Below are 19,305 nucleotides of genomic sequence, written 5' to 3'. Positions count from 1 at the left end.
AGCGTCAGGTCTTACTAACATCAGTTTGTACAAACCATCTTCATCGGGGGTCTGAATTTCGACGCCTTTTTGTGAGCAAAAGATGGTGCAGTTCATTTTGCACAACAAATCGCGTCCTAACAGGTTCACAGGACTGGAATCACAGACCACAAATCTGTGCATATCTTTAAAGTTCCCTATGGAGATTTCCATAGGCTCAGTTACTGGAGTACTGATTATTTGATTGGAGACACCCACTACTTGGATAGCTTCTCCCGAGAGGGGTAGGTTAGGAACATCCACTGTTCTCACAGTGGACCGGGTAGCACCAGTGTCCAACAGAAAGGTGACATCTTTTCCTTCAACCTTTCCTTCAATGTATGGTCCAGTCTGGTCTACCGGTAAGGAGGCGCCAAGTACGCACTCCTTGTCCTCCCCTCTCAGGCCCCGTCAATCTTGTTCATCACAGAGGAAAGAATCATTTAACAGGTACTGTGGAATTGATGCATTGCTTCCATTCTCTCCCTCCCATATTTCCGCCCTTTCATTCTGCGGGCCCTGGTTCTTATAATTCTGTCTAGGAGCGCGAGGTACTGGAGGTAGCTTTACCTGTTGCTGGTTCTTTCTTGTCCCCTCTTTCTGCACCTGTGGATTTAAACCATTTATAGGGGCATTACCGGCCTGCAGGTGTGGACACTCGTCTCTCCAATGCCCTAACTGGCCGCACCCGTGGCAGAGGAACTTTTTCATAGCCTCTTCCCGACTTAATTTTGCCCGGGGCTTCCCTCCTCCCCCAGCAGTGGCATTCTGAGCATTATTATTGGAATTCAATTTACTTAACTGTTTTTCTTGCTGTTCAGCCAATTTCACCTGTGCCCACATCACTTTCTCCTTGAGGGCTTTCTTTTTATTTTTTATTTCATCTTCGCAGTATTTTGCGTATTTCAGGACATCATCTATGGGCTTTCCCTGCCAACTTATTTTATTATCTCGAATCCATTGAGATATTTCAGGCCTTAATCCTAGCACGAATCTGTAACTGAAATGGGTCATGTCTTTCATGTCCACATTATCAATACCACTGTAAGTCTTGAATACTTGCAGTAACCTTTCATAAAAGGAATGGACGGTTTCATCGCGTTCTTGGGTGGTTCTATCTATTCTGGTCCAATCTGTCTCTTTTGCGGGCACCTTTTTCTTGAGGTATTGTATGACTTGCTCATACTTCCTCATTACTTCCGGTGCGGGAGCTCCTGTTTTCTCGTCTCTCGCATATTCTTCACTAGGCCAATCAATCTCAATCTTGCAGTCGGTCCACAAATCTACAGGGACCACAATGTCGAAAAACCCATCCAGGTCTTTCAGTAGACATTTCTGGACTTTTATAAACCGTTCTACCTGCCTGTACCAATCAACGGGTTTTTCACGTAATTTCGGGAAGTCATTTGTAAATGACACAATATCCTGTCGGGACCAAGGGACATGGACATATTTTCCTCCCGGGACCTCTCTCATGGGACACAATTTTTCTGTCGGGGTTACTTCTTTTAACACGTATTCTGAAGCCTGAGACTTAGCCCTGCTGTCTTCCTTTTTCTTTGCCCACCGAGTTCTCCATTTCCCTACATCTCCCCATTTCTGCAAGAGTTTCAATAATTCCTTTATCTGGATCTGTTTTCCTACCACATTCAAGCTCTCCAAGTCTTTGTCCGAAAAATCTACTCTGTAGGGTTTCTGAAGGATTTTGGAGCGACTGACATCGATTCCCATTTCTTTGGCTGTGTCCATTAATCTTTCATGGAGCAATCTAGCATTTCGGGTAAGATTTTTACTGATAAACAGTAACTCTTCTTCACTGTAGGAATTTAAGCGGTCTAATCCTACGTTTCCAGCCATCATTTCTTCTATTTCTATCCTTAGTTTATAGATCTCTAAGGGTCTGGTTTGGGGAGTGGTCTCTTTCTCCAATTCTTTGGTCCATCTGTCTAATTCTTCTGGGGATACTACTGTGGCACTCCTAACCCCAGATGTACCTTCAATCAAAACCTCTTTTGGCCTACTCTGACTTCTTGCCCCCGACATGCTAGTCCTAGGTTCTCTAATGGGCAGATCCATCAGAACCACTGATTCACACTCACTCTCTTGATCGTCATCTATGAATACTTCCTTTCTCGGGGGTGGGATGCTAGTAGTAGGCATTATTGGGGAGATAACAGGAGGACGAGGACTAGCCAGGTTATCCCTATAAAGAGGAATAGCGGGTCCAATGGTTACTGGGATAGTCAGGGAATCTGGATGGGGATGTATCTGGGCTATGGTTCGGACTAAATCATCTCGCTGCCTAGCCAGGGCTTCCTTTTCTTGTTCTAGTAAAACCTTTCCTGCGGAATTGTCATGCAAAACTTGGGGTACCAAGGGAGGGTAAATACTTGGGGCAGTTGGGGGTAACTAATCGAGGGGGGCCTTCTCCAAACGGCTGATAATTCGGGACCGTGGATTTAGGTCTGCAAAACCCATTCCCTTCACTGGTTTTACTGTCTGTACCTGTTCCATCTGTCTCGCTATCCCTCCGACATCTGGGATATTTGGCAAACGGGTTTGGTGAACTCAAAGGCTCTGACTCGGCTACATAGGGAGGGGGGTTTTTCATCAACAAATCTTCTAGGTGCTCATCTTCTGAGTCCCCTACGGGCATTGAGTGATGAGTTTTTTCTTTACTTTTTCCTTTCCCTTGTTCTAATACCCCCATCATTGGAAACAACCCTTCCACCATCATGCTTTGTCTCCAATGTTTCATTTTCTGTTCTTTGGTTTCTCTATGGACCCTCGGATACCATTTGCTCACTCCCTTGTCCATCCGGGGTCTATCTCTCTCCAAAGCCTCAATTTCCCACTCCTCTAAGGCTTCGTACTGGGTCAATCTGGGTCTGGGATGTAATTCATTCATGCGGGTCCTTAAGTTAAACAGGATCCTACCATTAAAGGTACCATCAATAGGAAATGCTAGGACTCCGTCGTCTGCAGTATACTTTGCCCAATTCTCTAGCCATACACAGGTATGATACCCTTTTTCAAACATCATGAAGGAAGCAGGAGTATTCGGTGGAGGAATGATCACCCCCTCCCTCGTTCTAATGGGCTTGTCTGTTTTGAAGAAATTCTTTACTTTGTCGGCAAATGACATTTTTCTCTTTATTCCATACATCATGTGCGGTCTACCTCGTATAATCTGTTCTTTATAGAAGCCTGAGTTCTGGGGATTAGGTAAGAACTCAGGATACCACATATGCCTTTCCAGGCTTGCTTCTAACTCGGCCTGATTAATTTTGTTTACTTTGGTACTTCCAATGCTAGCGCGACTCTTATTTTGTAGAGACCAATCAACACTGTGAATACAAAAATCCTTATCCAATGGGTGCGCGGCCTTTCGCGAGACCAAGTCTCACGCTCCGGCACTCACCCCTCCCTTTCAAATTCGGCTTCACTACACACCCGCTGTTCTGACCAATACCAGCGCGGCACGGAGTGACGTCAGAGCAGCTTTCCGCCCGACTCCCTCCTTCACAAGGTAACGGAAACTTTTAACTTTTCCTAAAGTGCGGGTGCAAAACTTAGTTACTAACACGCAACGTCTGCCACTATGTTTGAGTGTTCTAAATAGGTAGAAAAATTTCCTCTCACTACAAGTAAACCACTTCTGTCTACTTTTCATTCACCCTGGATAGACTTCTTTGCCTACCCTCTCACACTAGGAATATAGAACCCGTTATTCTTCTGACTCATCCACTTCAATCTGGGATATGTACTGAGCCAGGATTTCACCAGCGGACTATTTTACTTACCAGTCAAGCCTCGGAGACCCTATTACTCCTCCCACAGGTGACCCTTTCTAGGTGATATCACAAGGGAAGTTTTATACAAAGGACTCGTGGCTATCAGTTATACAGATGCAAAAAGATCCTAATTAGTGCTTCCAGGTATTCTTAACCCTACACTAATGACTCTAAACAAGTGACTTTTCCAGCTAACCGGATTCTACTCACCGTTAGCCATATACTTCCCCGGGGATTCGGACTACACTGAACGCTTACAAACAGTTCTTTGTTAATACGACATGTAACACTTATAGCAGCAATGCAAAAATCATATACATTTACATATAAATCCTCAAAACATGTCAAAAATTTTTTGAACCAATACAGTAGAAAATCAGCAGCACATTTTATTTTCACGGTTTGTTTATCAACTATCCTGTCTACCTATCTTAACTAGTCCTAACCATAGCTCTGCTACCAGAAAATTACTGATAGAGCGCGCAGGTCACCCGGGTCACAAGTTTACCAATTTTCCCCGCGCACTGGGCCCTGACGCGAGAGACCAAGACTAAGTTTGAGTGAACCGGGTGATTTCTTGCACACCACTATGAGTAATTCAGGGGGTGACTCTTACACCACTTACTATTCATGTACCTGACTTACCACAGGCACATTACTCCCAACAGATCAGGAGCTAGCAGTGGACAGGTGACAGGTTTCCTAGGAACGAATATACTTCATAAACCAGAATACATTGTCCACACTGTAATCTGTAAAATAACCACAGACACCTGATGGGTTTAAAAGTTTATCTAAAGATTTCAAAGTGAATATGCCAAGATAAGTAAAATACAAAATAACACATCAAGCATTAATATCACAACTAAAATATAGCTATGAATTAGAGCAAGAACCATTTGAGTATATGTGAACACTCTGGGATATGAGCATTTAGGGAAACACGCTATTCAACACAAGTTTAAACCAAAGTGAGGGACCTAGAATGTATATTTAGTCTAAGCTACTCATGCTACTCTTACTAAGTTCACTGCAACCATGCTAAGGGTAAGGGAAAAACGGGAACACACTAATAAAATATGACAGTTTGATAATCTCCTACAGGTGGGGAGAGAAGAGGAACAATTTTAATAAACAATTGCATATAATTTGCTTTTCAAGGTGATAGGGCAATATTTCAGGCAAGAGTGCTTTATTAAGGAAAAGGAGAGTAAGTGAGAGAAAGACGCAAACCCACAAAGTAATATTTACCTAATTAGAAATGAAGACTAACCCTGGCCACGGGTCAGTTTGGAAGGACGGGGACAAGGACCCTCAGAAAAGGAATGCCAGAATGCGAGCAGGTACAGCTCACGGGCAGTCAGGACAGGATACCCCTCAGGTTTGGGTCAGGACTGGGCTCACCAAGGTACGACCAACACCCACAGCTTCGGATGTAACGCCTGCGTTACCCCTCTCTGCAAGTAATCCGCCAGTAACCCCGATTGGGTTTTCGAATTTCCCCAGCAAAGTGCTTCGCCAGCACTTAAGACTATTTCCACCCCTAGGAGTTTGTGGAAAGTATGGACAGAGTGCTCCGCAGCACTCTAGATTGAGCACCTATAGAGTTCGTAGGGTCAGTGACAGGTCTGCTACTCGGACAAGTCGGACAATTTTCCTAAGCTACACTAGGGCAATTATACGATTTTGGGACCCTTAGATCACCCACTAATGTTGCCAGTGACAGTTTTCTACATTATGATTGGTCAGGAGAGGTGATTCGGTCACTGTCACCTCCTAGAATTCAACGTTCCCATCATTTAATATTGAAATTTGCTCATCCGCCCCTTGGGTTCACGTTCCCATCCATAGGAATACAGTAGAAAATACGAGTGTACAGAGTATAGCAACATTGTCTCTGAGGTTCAAGGTGGAATTTCATCGTCTTGTGCTGGGTTCTCAGGCGTATCGGGCTTCAGGAGCCAGCTGGCTTGTTTCAGCTTCTGCGCAGTAGAGTTTCTCCCAGGTCACATGGCAATACTCAGAGGAGCCTCAACATGGCGTCGGTTATGTATGTCCCAGCCCCCAGAGACGCGATACATGAAAAGTAAGCGAGAACAAATTAAAATCAAACATAAAAATGATCACACTGTATACCGTGATAAAATTTTACACACCCCTTACTTTATAACATCTATAGTATTAAAGTTTAGTGCGAAAAGACAGATAGGCTAAAGCAGCAGTTGCAAGCATAGAGCGTGGTGAGAGACAAGCGGCCATGTTTGCAACAGTGCGCATGAGCAACAGATTCCCTCCAGAATGCGAGTGCGTCACATCACATGAGTATGACCGACGCATGCGCAGACTGAATTTCAGCGAAGCGGCCATTTCTTCTAGTGCAAGCATTGTGAGGATGAAAAGACACACAGGCAAGCCTCTTGGGGACACCCGCGTGTTGGGAAAAATACTAAATACAAGACGAACAGTTGGATTAATATGATTATAATTTGAACGAGGTTCATGAGTGAGAGCAAGTCGCTTTACGTGCGAATCCTTGCTCCATCACTGCGATGTCGTGGGTGGGATAGGGGAAGAGCATTAAAGAAAATGGTGCTCACTTACTTATATAGCAGACCCTGTAACAACCCCAGTAAAAGTTCTAGTTGTTATGGGAGGTATCAAATGCAGAAAAGGGGGTCTCAAGGAGGGACTAACAAGCCTAATAACGACTCGGAAGCCAGCGTTTACGAAGGACAGTGACACAAGTCAATTAAAAATATGGGCGGAGAGTGGGCGGGGCTTCAAAACCATACTCCACTACTGCATGCCTCGCAGCAGCGCATGCACTGCCCAGGCTTGACCTAAAAAAAAGAGGTAAAAATATAGTATGTTTAGGGCAGGAGAAGAAATAAACAAAAGGTAGAATCAAGTCTAGGCAGTCTTGGCATTATGGGAGCTCTGTCAAATAGCTGCTAAGGGAAAACTTTTGCCCCCTGCACTTATTTTATATTTATTTGCTATTTATTGGAAATAATGGATTTCAAAGTCGTGTTTTTTCCCAAATTAATTGCAGTGGTATGGAGATAAATTGTTTGAAAGCAATCTGGGCACATTGCCTAAAGCAGGTAATCAAACACCTTAGAGAGGCGATGTTCACAAAAAGTAATCTTCTGCTGTAATCAGAAGAGAATGTAAATTTTGCCCTAGGGACTGAGCTACACTGCAAGACCCTCTTTTGAATTCCTATGAGCCCACTCAACTTTTTGTCCTTCTGATGTTTTCAAAGTGAGTACTGTTGAGTAAAATAAACATTTATTATTATTGTTAAGACTGTTTCAGGGATCGATTTTTGACTTGCTTCAGGCTTTGCTTCATTTGGGGCATGGGAACTGCTTCAGACTTTCACTAACTGTTGCATTTAAGCCTTGCTTCACACTCTAGTGCAGACTTGATTGAGGTTTACTTGCAGATTTTAGTTTAGGATTTGACAGAGAACTTGGTTCAGACAAAGAACTTGGTTCAGACTTTGCTTTGGGTCTGGATGTAGAAGTGTATTCAAGCTGTTGCCAAGTTTGGATTTAGGCCTTGCTGCAGACTTTTGATTAAACGGTCCATGTCTTGGTTCTAAAGTCCTTGTTAAGGCTTAAATAGCTGTATAGTTTCGGTCCCTGGGTGCTGATTTTGGTTCAAGCTCTTATTTAGGCACAGGCTCGTTCAGTCATGTGTAAGCCTCCACACATAGAGGTTCTTCAATCTCCATATCATCAGGGTGACCCTACATTAGTGGCGGCTCCTCCGTTAAGTCGGAGAAGCGTTGCCCCACTGCATTTGTGCAGTGAAAGACAGAGAAAAAAGCATAATAATAACTTGCGTTATTACCATTTTATTTTCTTCTACTTCCGCCCACAGCTTTGCGTGAGTGGGGGGGCAGGGGAGGAGTGGTTGCACCCTCCTAAAGTGCGCAGTGACTGCTTGGACGTCCCTATCGGGCTGCTCAAAACAGTCATGCGCACTTCGCATGTTCTCCATGCAGGCTGCATAGCTGCCTACGTGAAGAACATGCCCAGGCATCCAGTCATTATCTGAGCACCGAAAAATGGCGCTCAGATCGATCACAATGCTGCTAAGGCAGCGTTGATTGGCTGACTGGAAGCTTGGGTGTATTTCCTGTGACCGATTCAGAGCGAGGGAGGACTAGGGAGGAGAGACGGGCAAAGAAGCGTTGAAAATCTATGTTTTTTTATTTAATTTTTTCTTAGCCGCTTCCCCCACGTCCTCCTCCCTCCCGCATCCTCCCCCTTACCTCCTGCCCCTGCGCCCCCCTCGACCCCCTACCTCCGATTGGTGTCGGCCGCACCTGGCCTACTTCTGAGATATGGAGTCCTCACTGACTATGCCTTTTGGTTTCTGGCTTGTCATCTCAAAGAGGTACGTGTTCAGGTTAGCCATCTTCAGCTGGTATGTTAGCGGCCATGTGAAAGGTCGGGTTGCATATGTGAGGAATTATACCCTGTTTTTTTCGGTATGGGGCACTCCTGCTTCACCTTCATGACCATGTATATCTGTGAGGATATCTAATATACTGGGCAGGAACCCTAACAGATGTATAGAGTGAGAGGGACAGGCCAGAGTGAACCTGTGCTTTGCCTAGTTGCATCACTGAGTGATGTGTTTGGCACTGTGCAGCAATATGTCTGCAACGCTGCTGTGAGGTGTGCCGTTATTGACCTCTGTGTGATTGTCTCAGGGAGTTTTTGTGATTGCAACAGTGATGGTTCAAAGCTTTTTCTGAAGGGGGGAGGGGTTAGTGTGGCAGCTAGCCTAGAGATGAGTGATCACATGGGCGCTGATGCAAGTGCCATGGAAGCCTCTAGCTGAGAGCTGGATGTGGGACAGATTAGACCACCTAGACTCCCTGTGTTTTAACCCCTTCCCTGCGGCGGGAATTCCGCTGCAGCGCTAAGGGGGCGGGGGGGTCGAGCGGTGCTCGCATGCTCGTGAAGGAGCCGCTCCGTCACGAGCCGCGGTTGAGCTGTGCTCGTGACGAAGCGGTTCCGTCACGAACGCGCCCGCTCAATGGAACGCTCAGCGCAGGCGCGAAATTCGCGCCGCGCAGGCGCGCCGAGCAGGCCATGACATGAACCGCTCCGTCATGAGCACAGCTCAACCGAGGCTCATGACGGAGCGGCTCCGTCATGTGCATAGAACGGGTTAAAGATCTTGTGCCTGTGTGGAGAGCATTGATGAGCAGAAATGCACAAGGCCTGCACCATGGGGGTGGGGTCCTTTCAAGACTGCACGGATGCACTCTTTTCCAGATCTTAGATTCATTAGGATTAAAACCATCCTATATCAAGGACGAGTTTCAGGACAGGCTATAAGTGCCATATCGGAATAAATAGGTACTTTCTGCCGGTAAACAGGGGATCAAGGCATTTTTCATGCGTTATATATTTTCTTCAAAGGAGCGTTGGCTAGACTACGCACAATTTCATATGACACTCTATTTGTACAAATTGTACTTGTTGTCTCACCCCGTTCGCAAGGGGGCTGGAGTTCTGCTTCACCGGTTGTGATGATGTAAGCCTCAGTCAGACGTCCACAAAAGTCCATCAATCAGGATTTGTAGAGCACGGCTGCCTCACCCGTGAGGGTCTCGAGGCGTTGTCAGAGTATTCTGCCTGTACTCCTATCAGTGGAACATCCGTGTCTTGAGGTCCTTCCTGAATTGCTGGAGCTCTGGTGAGCCTCTGAGGTGCAGGGGTAGGCCCTTCCAGGTCTTGGCCGCCAGATGGGAGAAGAGTGGGGTTGAAGTGCTGGTCTACCATGCTTCCCCCCCACTGCTTTAAAGAAAGGCAAAGTGCATGTTTGGGCTGTGTGTGATGCCTTCCTTTGTAGAGGTTGAGGAGTGGAGTTATTAATGTTCTTATGTGACAACCCCTGATCCTGGAAGTGTGTTGTTGGTGCCCATGAGACTAGGAAGTGCTATCAGAGAGGGAGTACGAGTTCCCCCTTTGAGTGAGTTATAGGTTGAGAAGATTCCAAGCCTGATAACATGTATTAGGATCACCTACTTTGGAAAAGGGGGTGGTGATGGACAGAGTTTCTGAATGATGCAGAATACTCTTACCCAGTCAAGAGATCAGGGCTTGATCCATTGCCGTTTTTTAGCTCACTGCACCATCCCAGCTCAGAACCTGGCTACATGCAAATTAGTCTGTTCCTGTCCCATTGCATGATGGGAACAGGGCAAACCAAACTACCAAGCCAATTCTTATACTGGGAAGGAAACAAGCTTCCGGGGACCGGTTTCTGGCATTTCAGCCGTCGTCGGCCCGGCTTGCTTGAATCCTGATGGTGCAATGAGCAAGGGACTCGCGTCTGAGTATACCCTCCCACACTTAGTGTGGACAAAATCGATTTGGGAAAAGGGGGTGGTGATGGACAGAGTTTCTGAATGATGCAGAATACTCTTACCCAGTCAAGAGATCAGGGCTTGATCTATCACCGTTTTTTAGCTCACTGCACCATCCCAGCTCAGAACCTGGCTACATGCAAAGTAGTCTGTTCCTGTCCCATTGCATGATGGGAACAGGGCAAACCAAACTACCAAGCCAATTCTTATACTGGGAAGGAAACAAGCTTCCGGGGACCGGTTTCTGGCATTTCAGCCGTCGTCGGCCCGGCTTGCTTGAATCCTGATGGTGCAATGAGCAAGGGACTCACGTCTGAGTATACCCTCCCACACTTAGTGTGGACAAAATCGATTTTGGAAAAGGGGGTGGTGATGGACAGAGTTTCTGAATGATGCAGAATACTCTTACCCAGTCAAGAGATCAGGGCTAATCCATCACCGTTTTTTAGCTCACTGCACCATCCCAGCTCAGAACCTGGCTACATGCAAATTAGTCTGTTCCTGTCCCATTGCATGATGGGAACAGGGCAAACCAAACTACCAAGCCAATTCTTATACTGGGAAGGAAACAAGCTTCCGGGGATCGGTTTCTGTCATTTCAGCCGTCCTCGGCCCGGCTTGCTTGAATCCTGATGGTGCAATGAGCAAGGGACTCATGTCTGAGTATACCCTCCCACACTTAGTGTGGACAAAATCGATTTTGGAAAAGGGGGTGGATCACCTACTGACAGTTTCCACAGCAGGACAGTTGAACTGAATTGACCACCTTTCTTCCACCCTTTCGGATTCCGCCTCCTGCTACAACACCCTCCGCAAGCTCCGCAGGATCTACAAGTGGATCCCGACTGAAACAAGAAGAACGGTGACAAAGCCCCTCGTCAGCAGCAGACTGGACTACGGCAACGCACTCTACGCTGGAATCCCAGCCAAACACCTATGACGACTACAACGCAATCTAAACGCCTCCGCCCGACTGATCGTCAACGTCCCCCGCCGCAGCCACATCACCCCCCACCTGAGAGACCTACACTGGCTCCCTGTCGACAAGAGGATCACGTTCAAGCTCCTCACCCACGAACAAAAAGCACCCCCACCCGCCTGCTGCGCTCCGCCAGCCTCGCCCTCGCCGCTGTCCCCCTCATCCAACGAACGACCTCTGGCAGTAGATCCTTCTCCTACCTCGCCGCCAAGACCTGGAACATCCTCCCTACCCACCTACGGCAGACCCAAGACCTACTTGCCTTCAGAAAACTCCTCAAGCCCTGGCTCTTCGAGCAGTAGCGGCACCCACCTCCCCTCAGTGCCTTGAGACCCTCACGGGTAAGTAGCGCGTTTTACAAGTACTCTGATTGATTAATTGATTGATTGATTCTTGACAAACTAATTGTAGTTGTAGACCACGCACTGACACAAGCCACCCTGTGGCCCTGCAGTCTAGGAGCACCAAATGCATTAGCCACCTTTTCAGCAATATGATTGGACACGCAAGCCCCACCCGTCCAGTCTAAATTGATTGTGCGAAATGTTGGTACAGATCAGTGCTAGAGTAATGTCCAGAAGGGAAGTGTTTAAAGCTGGTGAATTTTGCAGGTCAGCATTTCAACTGTAACAAGGGGTTGACTGGCTCGTCTTCCCTGATCATGGAATACACGGCTCAACAAGGGATCAGTGTCCTTATCTCTTTTGGAAAGTACTCAAGAAAAAATATAGTAACTCCAGGGATTTTTTTTTCAGGCTTCCCCCCACCTAGTGTGAAGTGTGTGACGTGAATGTGACTCACTGCCATGAAAAAGAAGGGGTCCTCGGAGAGTTGACATGTATGGGTAACTTGAGTCAGTTGGGACTCGTAGGGAGGTGCCACCTGGCACATCATACACTTTCCAAGGGCAAAAAACTAACACACTGCATAAACTAATAAACTGTTGTCCCTTCCCCTAGAATAGGAAGACTGATGGTTAGTGAAAAGGATGAGATGCTCACAGTGGGCCTCTCACATAGGTGCTGTCTCAGGTGTGACTGACTGCAGTGCAGCCATTCCGTAGGTCTAATGCAGCCTATATTCAGTTGGGGAACATACACCACACTCGGGTTCACTCACCAAGATATGGAAGCTTCCTCTATCTAAAATATGCCAGGTGAGGTCATTGCCACTGTCACTGCATCTGAACTTGAAAGAGCCCTGAGGAGAAAATGGTACTTGGTCCACAAATAACTCTGCAGGGATTCGGCTGCCTCCATCCTCATTTCATGTTGCCCTTCGGCTCTGAAAAGGGCCAGGCTACTAAGTAAACTTCAGGTGCGAAAGCTGTTGGACTTATCCTTGTCCTCTAGCTTGCTTCATGGGGACTAAACTGGAATGTATCTAGATTACTGGGCGAAGCAGCCTCAACTCATGGAAGAAGGACTATCAAGTGCTGCCATAGATGGAAGTTCACTCTGACTCAGTCCTCCTGGTTGTATGTGGCCATTTAGTGTAAAATTAGACCATAAGTGTGAAGATGACTATAGTTGAGCAGTAGCTTTTTTCCTGAGTCGCTAGTGGAGAGGTCTACTGGCACCTACCCGTTTGAAAATCTAGTGTGGTCATCTCAGTATCTGATCCTTTTCCCTACACTGTGGGAATTTTTATTTATGAGTGAAAAATAAGTGCTTGGAATTGGGTGCTAGTGGCCACTGTGGACATTCGAAAATCTGCCCTAAATGGCTCCAGCTGCTTGGGCTAATGCCCGATGAGCTTAATGGCCAGTCTGGCTCCGGCTCTAAGGATGCTCCTGTGTTGTGGACTAATTGCCATTGTTTCGGTCAGGAAAACCCCTTTGCTCGTTGTGACATGAGCCCACCCTCCACATCCTGCCTCCTGCAGGAGACGTCCTTCAGATGTCTGACTTTTGCGGCTGAATACACAAAAAGCCAGATCCAGTGCAGACTGGTTTCCAGGCACCCAGGTTCATGGGAAAGCCAACAAACATGCCTTTGCTGCAATTGCTGCTTATTGGTTTACACCCACAGTTTTATGCAAGCGCCACTACTACCCGGAAGTGTTGCTCCTGTATGAGAGGATGCTTAATGGACAGGGGAGCTGGAATGACTTCAACCCTGTGCAGGAACCACCAGTTTAGGCTTGATGCAATGTGTCCCCAGGAAGGACACTTGCCTTAGACGGTCTCCATGCACACAACACTCTGCACACTCATTCAAGACACACTTTTGAGGAAGCAAGTGGTGCCAGTTTCAGGAAACTGCATGGATTTACTGATACATCTGTAGACCCCTCTCCAGGTGTGTAAGATAAAATCCCTGCGCCTCCACCTACAATCAGATGCCATCAACTACCATCCTGCCCTCAGAGCCTGATGGGAGACAGCAGTTGCCCCCCACTATGGGTGAGAGCCTGGGTTCAATGTACCTCCGCCTAGCAGAATCTAGTGTTTTCAGGATTCAAATCCATCAGACGAAAGAACATATAAAGAAGACACGAGGTAACCTGCTTTCCCGCCCTCTTGTAAAGCTGTGATCCAGATTTACTAACCGTCAGGCTGTGTGAACATCTGCAGCACTCTATTACATGAAGAGTAAAAACTACCCAGCTCCTACTTGCAAAACAGTTGGTCGCCAATGATGTCATCTGCCATGCTTGTGCAAAAATGCCTTTTTAGAGCCATGCGTCAAGCCAGGCAGAGAAGTGAGACTGTGTGGCTTGTGTGATATTTGTCCTTGAGTTACAGCCTCCAGCAGCAATTTCCACTTTTTGACAACTGCCCAAGGGTAAGCCGTAAAAAGTGCAAATAAGACATATTGCGCACGGGAATGTCATTCAGTGTTGGCTTGCCCATTGTTTGCATCCGGTTTCGTTTGGTACTGGGATTCCATGCAAAGCCAGGCAGTACTGCTTTAGTAGATCTAGATTTCAGTAAAATCCTAGGGGTGTTTGTGCTGCGCCCTCTCCGTTACGCCCTCTGTTACAATTCTTTGTTACACTAAGGGGCAGATTTACAAGCCCCTTGCGACACTTTTACGCCGCTGTTGCATCACTTTTGTGACGCAGCGGTGTGGTAAACAATGTGCTTCGTTGCAACACATTTACAATGTGACACATCTAAGGAGATGCGTCACATTGTAAAGCACTGTGTCACATTATACCTGCGTCAGGTATAATGTATGCAGGGTGGGCGTTCCCACGCAGAAAAGCCTTGTGAAAGTGAATTTCACGGGGTCACTTCTACGATCCCACTGCGTCAAAACCTTACGCCTGCTTGAAGTAGGCGTAAGGAGTGACGCAGTTCAATAGGAATAGGCATTCCTGAGCATTTCTGGAGTTGCGTCGTGCTTGCGACATGACTCCAGCAACGCGTTACCTTTACGCCAAAAGATGCGTGACGCATCTGTCAATCCTTGTGCCGCATTGTAAATGTGACGCATCCATGGTGGCGCAAAGTTTTTTTTTCGTGACGCAACTGACGCATCTCTGCTAAAGTGCAGAGAGGCGTCCGGTCTTGGAAATCTACCCCTCAGCTTCCAGGGCTGTGCTTTCATCAACTCTTTGGCGCCAAATCCTTTGTGGGTTGGATAGTAAATCGACACTGATATTGCCGTCTATGCCTCGCGCAAGGGCTCGATTGCAGTGTTCGCTGCCTGTCCCCTCGGGCGCGTCAGCATCACTCAATTTCCTCTTCAACCGCCGAGAAGTGTTTCACAGCCTGCCACTCCCGGCGCCTGTGATCTGTCGGTGATAGTTACTGGTGTGTTTTTGTTGCCGCCGGTGGCGTCATCTTTGGCAGCATCGCCTTGTGTGATCCACTAGCTTCATCTTTGGGTCTGGCCTTTTCAGGGCTTTTCTTCATGGTCATAGATGGCGCTGAGTTGGACGCGTGCTAAAACGCTAAAAGCGGTCCCATGTGTCTACAGTGAAAGCTCTCATCTGAGAGCGAGGCCTGGTCCTCGCCGTGTTCAGACTTGCCACCCAGAGGACCTGTTGCGCTTTTTGCGCCATCCCAAGCACTAAACAACTCACTACATGGGCTCTCCTTCCCCCAAGAGGGGCCGTGCGGCGACGGGGGCCTCACAGCGCTGCCTCTTGTTCCGCACAGGCCGTGGGCACTGACAGCCCATTGTCCCAGCGCTATAGAGACAACGCACAAAGCCATGCCCAGGCGCTGAAAAGCGGAGCCGGCCGCTGACCTCCCCAGCCTGACAGGGGGGGCTTTGTCTTTTGGTACTCCGGAGCAGATCGTCACAGACACCCCCAATCCCGTTCTTGACGGGTGGGGGCCGTTTGTGTTCTGTGTCCCCCGAGGGAGGGGACGATCACTGATTATTACAAGGCGGGAGGCCCACCCTCGCTGCCACCCACCCGGGACCCTGCTTTCTCCTCATGGGCTCTCGCTTTATTCAGAATCCTGGGACATCCCCCACACCCTGAACAGCGGAGCACTCGGAGCGTTCCGCCTCCAAAGCGAGCCCCCTTTCAGCATCACTTGCCGGGGTTCCCTCTTCCGGATCCCTGGGTGCGGTGGGAGCCGAGACCCCTCATGCGGCTGCTGGCCGGCACTCTTCCTTCTGTTGCTCGGTGAGTTACATAAGATGTGCGCCTTTGGCTGTACGTTACTCGCTGCACCGACCACATCCATGCATCCCCCCGCCGCGTGCACCTGCTCTTCCATCACCTCCAGGGGCATGACGCAGGAGGCCCCTGCGGCGCGGGTGGGCCCCAACCATTCTAGGGCGACCCCATTCGGCCTAAGGCCAATGAATGCCTGTTAGATATGGGAGCCTCGCCAGGAGGGGGTCACCACATTGCACCTATTACTGACTCTGCCCAGCCCTACCATCCTTTCAAAGCCGATGTCGAGGCTACCACTTGACTGACTTTCTCCCACTCCCAAATACCTTTCAGAGAGGAGACTGACTGTGCGCCTGGCCTGCGATTAATCTCTAGCAACCTCTAGACTAGAGCCTCCGTCTGCGACATCGTTAATGCCACCACTATCTAGAGGAGACCCTGGCTCTGCGCCCCTGCTGCTTGGGACAGTTTCAGAATCGCACAGACCTAAACTAACAGGCAGCGACGTCTCCCGAGCTCTGTGGTCGACTAACGTCCTTATCAAACCCCTTGAAGGCTCCGCCGTTTGCCTTCTTGCCCCTGGTGGCAGCCCCCCCCCCCCCCCCCCAATCTCTCTGCATTAGTGTTGTAGAATTTGTGTAGTGCTTCAAAGCACTGGAAGGGGCACACGAGGCTCTGATTCATATCGGGTTCCTGGGCACCCTTTTCGGAGCGAATGGCGATAGGTTGTTATTTGGAGTTAAGCTTGTGTGAGCGGTGTTGGTGAGGAGCCATAAGGTTCAAACAATACTCTAAAGTTGGTGTGGCAAAACAAAAACTGCATCTTTCTCTTAAGTGTGAGTTGTTGCAGACCAGTTTGTGAATAGATGCGTCTGTTTATGTAGATACCATTTTTTTTAGGTCTGGTGTTTAAAAGCAGCGTTAGTTGTCGTGAAAGTCTACCGAGTTTAAAAAAATCATATATAGCTCATAACATAATACTTTTGGTCAACAATCTTCCTTGCGAGGACCTGGCATCTTTCCTGCAGAATGGAACCGGGCCACTTACTGGAGTTTATATGTGTGACATCTTTTACATATTTTATATCCTAAAAAAGGCCAGGCTTGGTGCCCGTCCATCCACATGGGTACACACGCATAGGAGGCCATCTTTAAATACTGTTTATATATATAAAAAAACTTCCCATAATGGGCACCAGTACATTTGCTTACATGCATAAAATAACCCCTCAGGTATGCAAACACTAAAAGCAGACCGCTTGGCTTTGCTAGTGCTTGTTTTTAACAGTGGCCTTTAACCTGGAATTATGCAAGTGAAAACATGTAGGATTTTAATGCTCTCCGTCATTCGTGGTGGTTTTTTACATTTTTCATATCCTAGTTGGATTAAGAAATCTCTAACCCCGTTGTGTCAAGCCTAGTTCTACTTGGGATAAATCCATGCCACATTTTCATTTTCAGATTTCCTACCAACTATGGCATGGTTTCCCAGTCAGATTAATTGTCTGTAAACATGTTATTCGTGTGGTTATTTTGAAAATCTGGCATGGATTCCTCAAGTAGGACTGTTTGTTAACATCCAACTCAATAGGTTTATTTGACATTTAATCAACTTTTGTATAACTGGCAACATCCCACTTTGGAATATCAGTGTCCAGGTCAATTCTTCTAGTTGGTCTATTACGATAGCTCAGTGTATTCACGGTCTGTTGCATAGATTAGCTTGTATCTTGCAAGTCCGAGGTTCCTCTCAACGGGAACGCGGCAGTGTTAACATTCCGTTTTTCGGTGATTGACAAAAAGTTCAGTGGCCTAACGCAAAATGTCCCCCTTACCCAACCCCGCAGAAAGTGATGGAGCCCCCTATAACGCCCAAACCGCACAGAAACTCATAGGACTTAGGGTAATGGGGGCTCCAAAAAGGTTGGGGCCGCCCCTGAAAACGAGCACCCCTGTAATTGGATAATTATAATTACACAACAAGTTTGATTCATGCGACGTCGATGTAGAGATGTAGAGATGTAGATGTGGAGAAGTGTGGCTCAGGGGTTAGAGGCGGCAGACCCGGAAGCTGAGATCGGCCCTGCACCAGGGTTCAATTCCCCGCCTCGGCGGGTCTTGGGCTCAAAAAATTCCACGGACTCGATAATTCTCGCTCCGGTGCCTTCTCAACTCATGGGTTCACACTCTGCGACTCTGGGCAATAGCTTGCTTAATCTCCATAACGGCCCCTCGCGGCGGGATGCCTGGCTTTCACCTTGTGGATACCCTGCCGGGGTTATCTCACAGGGGAATACCAGGACGGGTTCCCTAAGCAAGCGCCGGGAAACCCTTTGTGGGTAGCTGTGCGCTATATAAGCTCAAATACATTTACATTTACATTTACATGTATGGGGATTGGTTCTAGAAGAGCACACATGTTTTCATATTATCATAAATATGCTTTTAATTGGGGTGTCGCGACTTCTCAAACGCCCATTATGTATGCGGGTCCTGGTCTGTGTCAGACATGAGGCTTCGGGTGAGTATTCAAGGCTGTCCTTTCCTTCTGTCTCCAGGCTCCAGTTGAAGAGGCCGCCCCAGTCCCTGTGAAGTGAGCAGTCTGGCTCCGCCCCCTGGTGGTAAATACCAAGAGCAGTAGCCGGAAGGAGCATGGACCTCCAAGTGAACGGAGCATGGACACAACAGCCCCGGGGGGTGAGTCTTGCTCCAGACTGGGTTGTTGGGCTCGGGGATGGGGGTGCCCAACCAACCCACGGGGCGGTGCAATCGAAAGTAGGTGAACATATGGAAAGGGACTATGGAGTGGAGTAAGACTGGCACAGACACTATTTCTGTGATAAATGGTGGGCCCTACAGTGGACTGTAGGTCGTATAGGAGAAGTGTGAAGTGTGGCTCAATGGTTAGAGCGGCAGACCCTGATGTAGAGGTCTGGCCCGGGACCAGGGTTCAATTCCCACCTCGGCTGGTCTCGGCGGATCTTGGGCTCATAATTCCTCGGACTTGATTTCTCGCCTCGGTGCCTATTCTAATCATGGGTCCCACGCTGCAACTCTGGGCAATAGCTTGCTTAGTCTCCACAACGGCCCCCAACAGCGCTAGGGATGCCTGGTTGCACCCTGGTGATGCCCAGGAGTGGACATTTCACAGGGAAAAACCAGGAAGGGTTACCTAGCGGTATGAGTACAGCGCCAGGACACTCTGGAGTATCAGTGCGCTTTACAGGTACATTTACATAGGTAGTACCTGGGGTCTCGCCTGCGGCACAAGTGATGTCCCTCTGATGAGGGGACCTGGTGGTCTCCGGCAGTCGAGTCTCCCCTGGGGCATAAGCGATGCTCATGTGATGAGGGGATATGCTGGTCATGGGAAGCACAAGGAATGTCATGTCTAGCTGATGAGGGGATATAGTGGACTCTCCCCTTCAACACTAGCGACGTCCATATGACGAGAGGGACCTCGCCTACAGCGGCTTCGTTGCTGTGACGAAGAGGTTCTTATAGTGGACTCTTCACTCTGTCAGAAGCAGATTTCATTG

At 48.0% G+C, this 19,305-nt stretch overlaps 1 protein-coding gene across 7 annotated transcripts in view; it reads left to right on the top strand.

Moving 5' to 3' along the window:
- Positions 1-19,305, top strand: part of SORBS3 (sorbin and SH3 domain containing 3) — a 369,145-nt gene that overhangs the window by 86,102 nt on the left and 263,738 nt on the right. For 3 of the 7 annotated variants that reach the window (XM_086943626.1, XM_086943628.1, XM_086943627.1), the window contains exon 2: positions 18,325-18,463. The exons of the other annotated variants lie outside the window; for them this stretch is intronic. In XM_086943626.1, coding sequence (XP_086799752.1) covers positions 18,419-18,463 — 45 coding nt within the window. In that variant the 5' untranslated portion in view covers positions 18,325-18,418. The remainder of the gene's footprint in view (positions 1-18,324; positions 18,464-19,305) is intronic. 7 annotated transcript variants of the gene reach the window in all.

This window comes from Lissotriton vulgaris, chromosome 11 (genome assembly GCF_964263255.1).
Source record: "Lissotriton vulgaris chromosome 11, aLisVul1.2, whole genome shotgun sequence".
Lineage (NCBI taxonomy): Eukaryota > Metazoa > Chordata > Amphibia > Caudata > Salamandridae > Lissotriton > Lissotriton vulgaris.
This window is presented reverse-complemented; position numbering and strand designations above follow the sequence as displayed.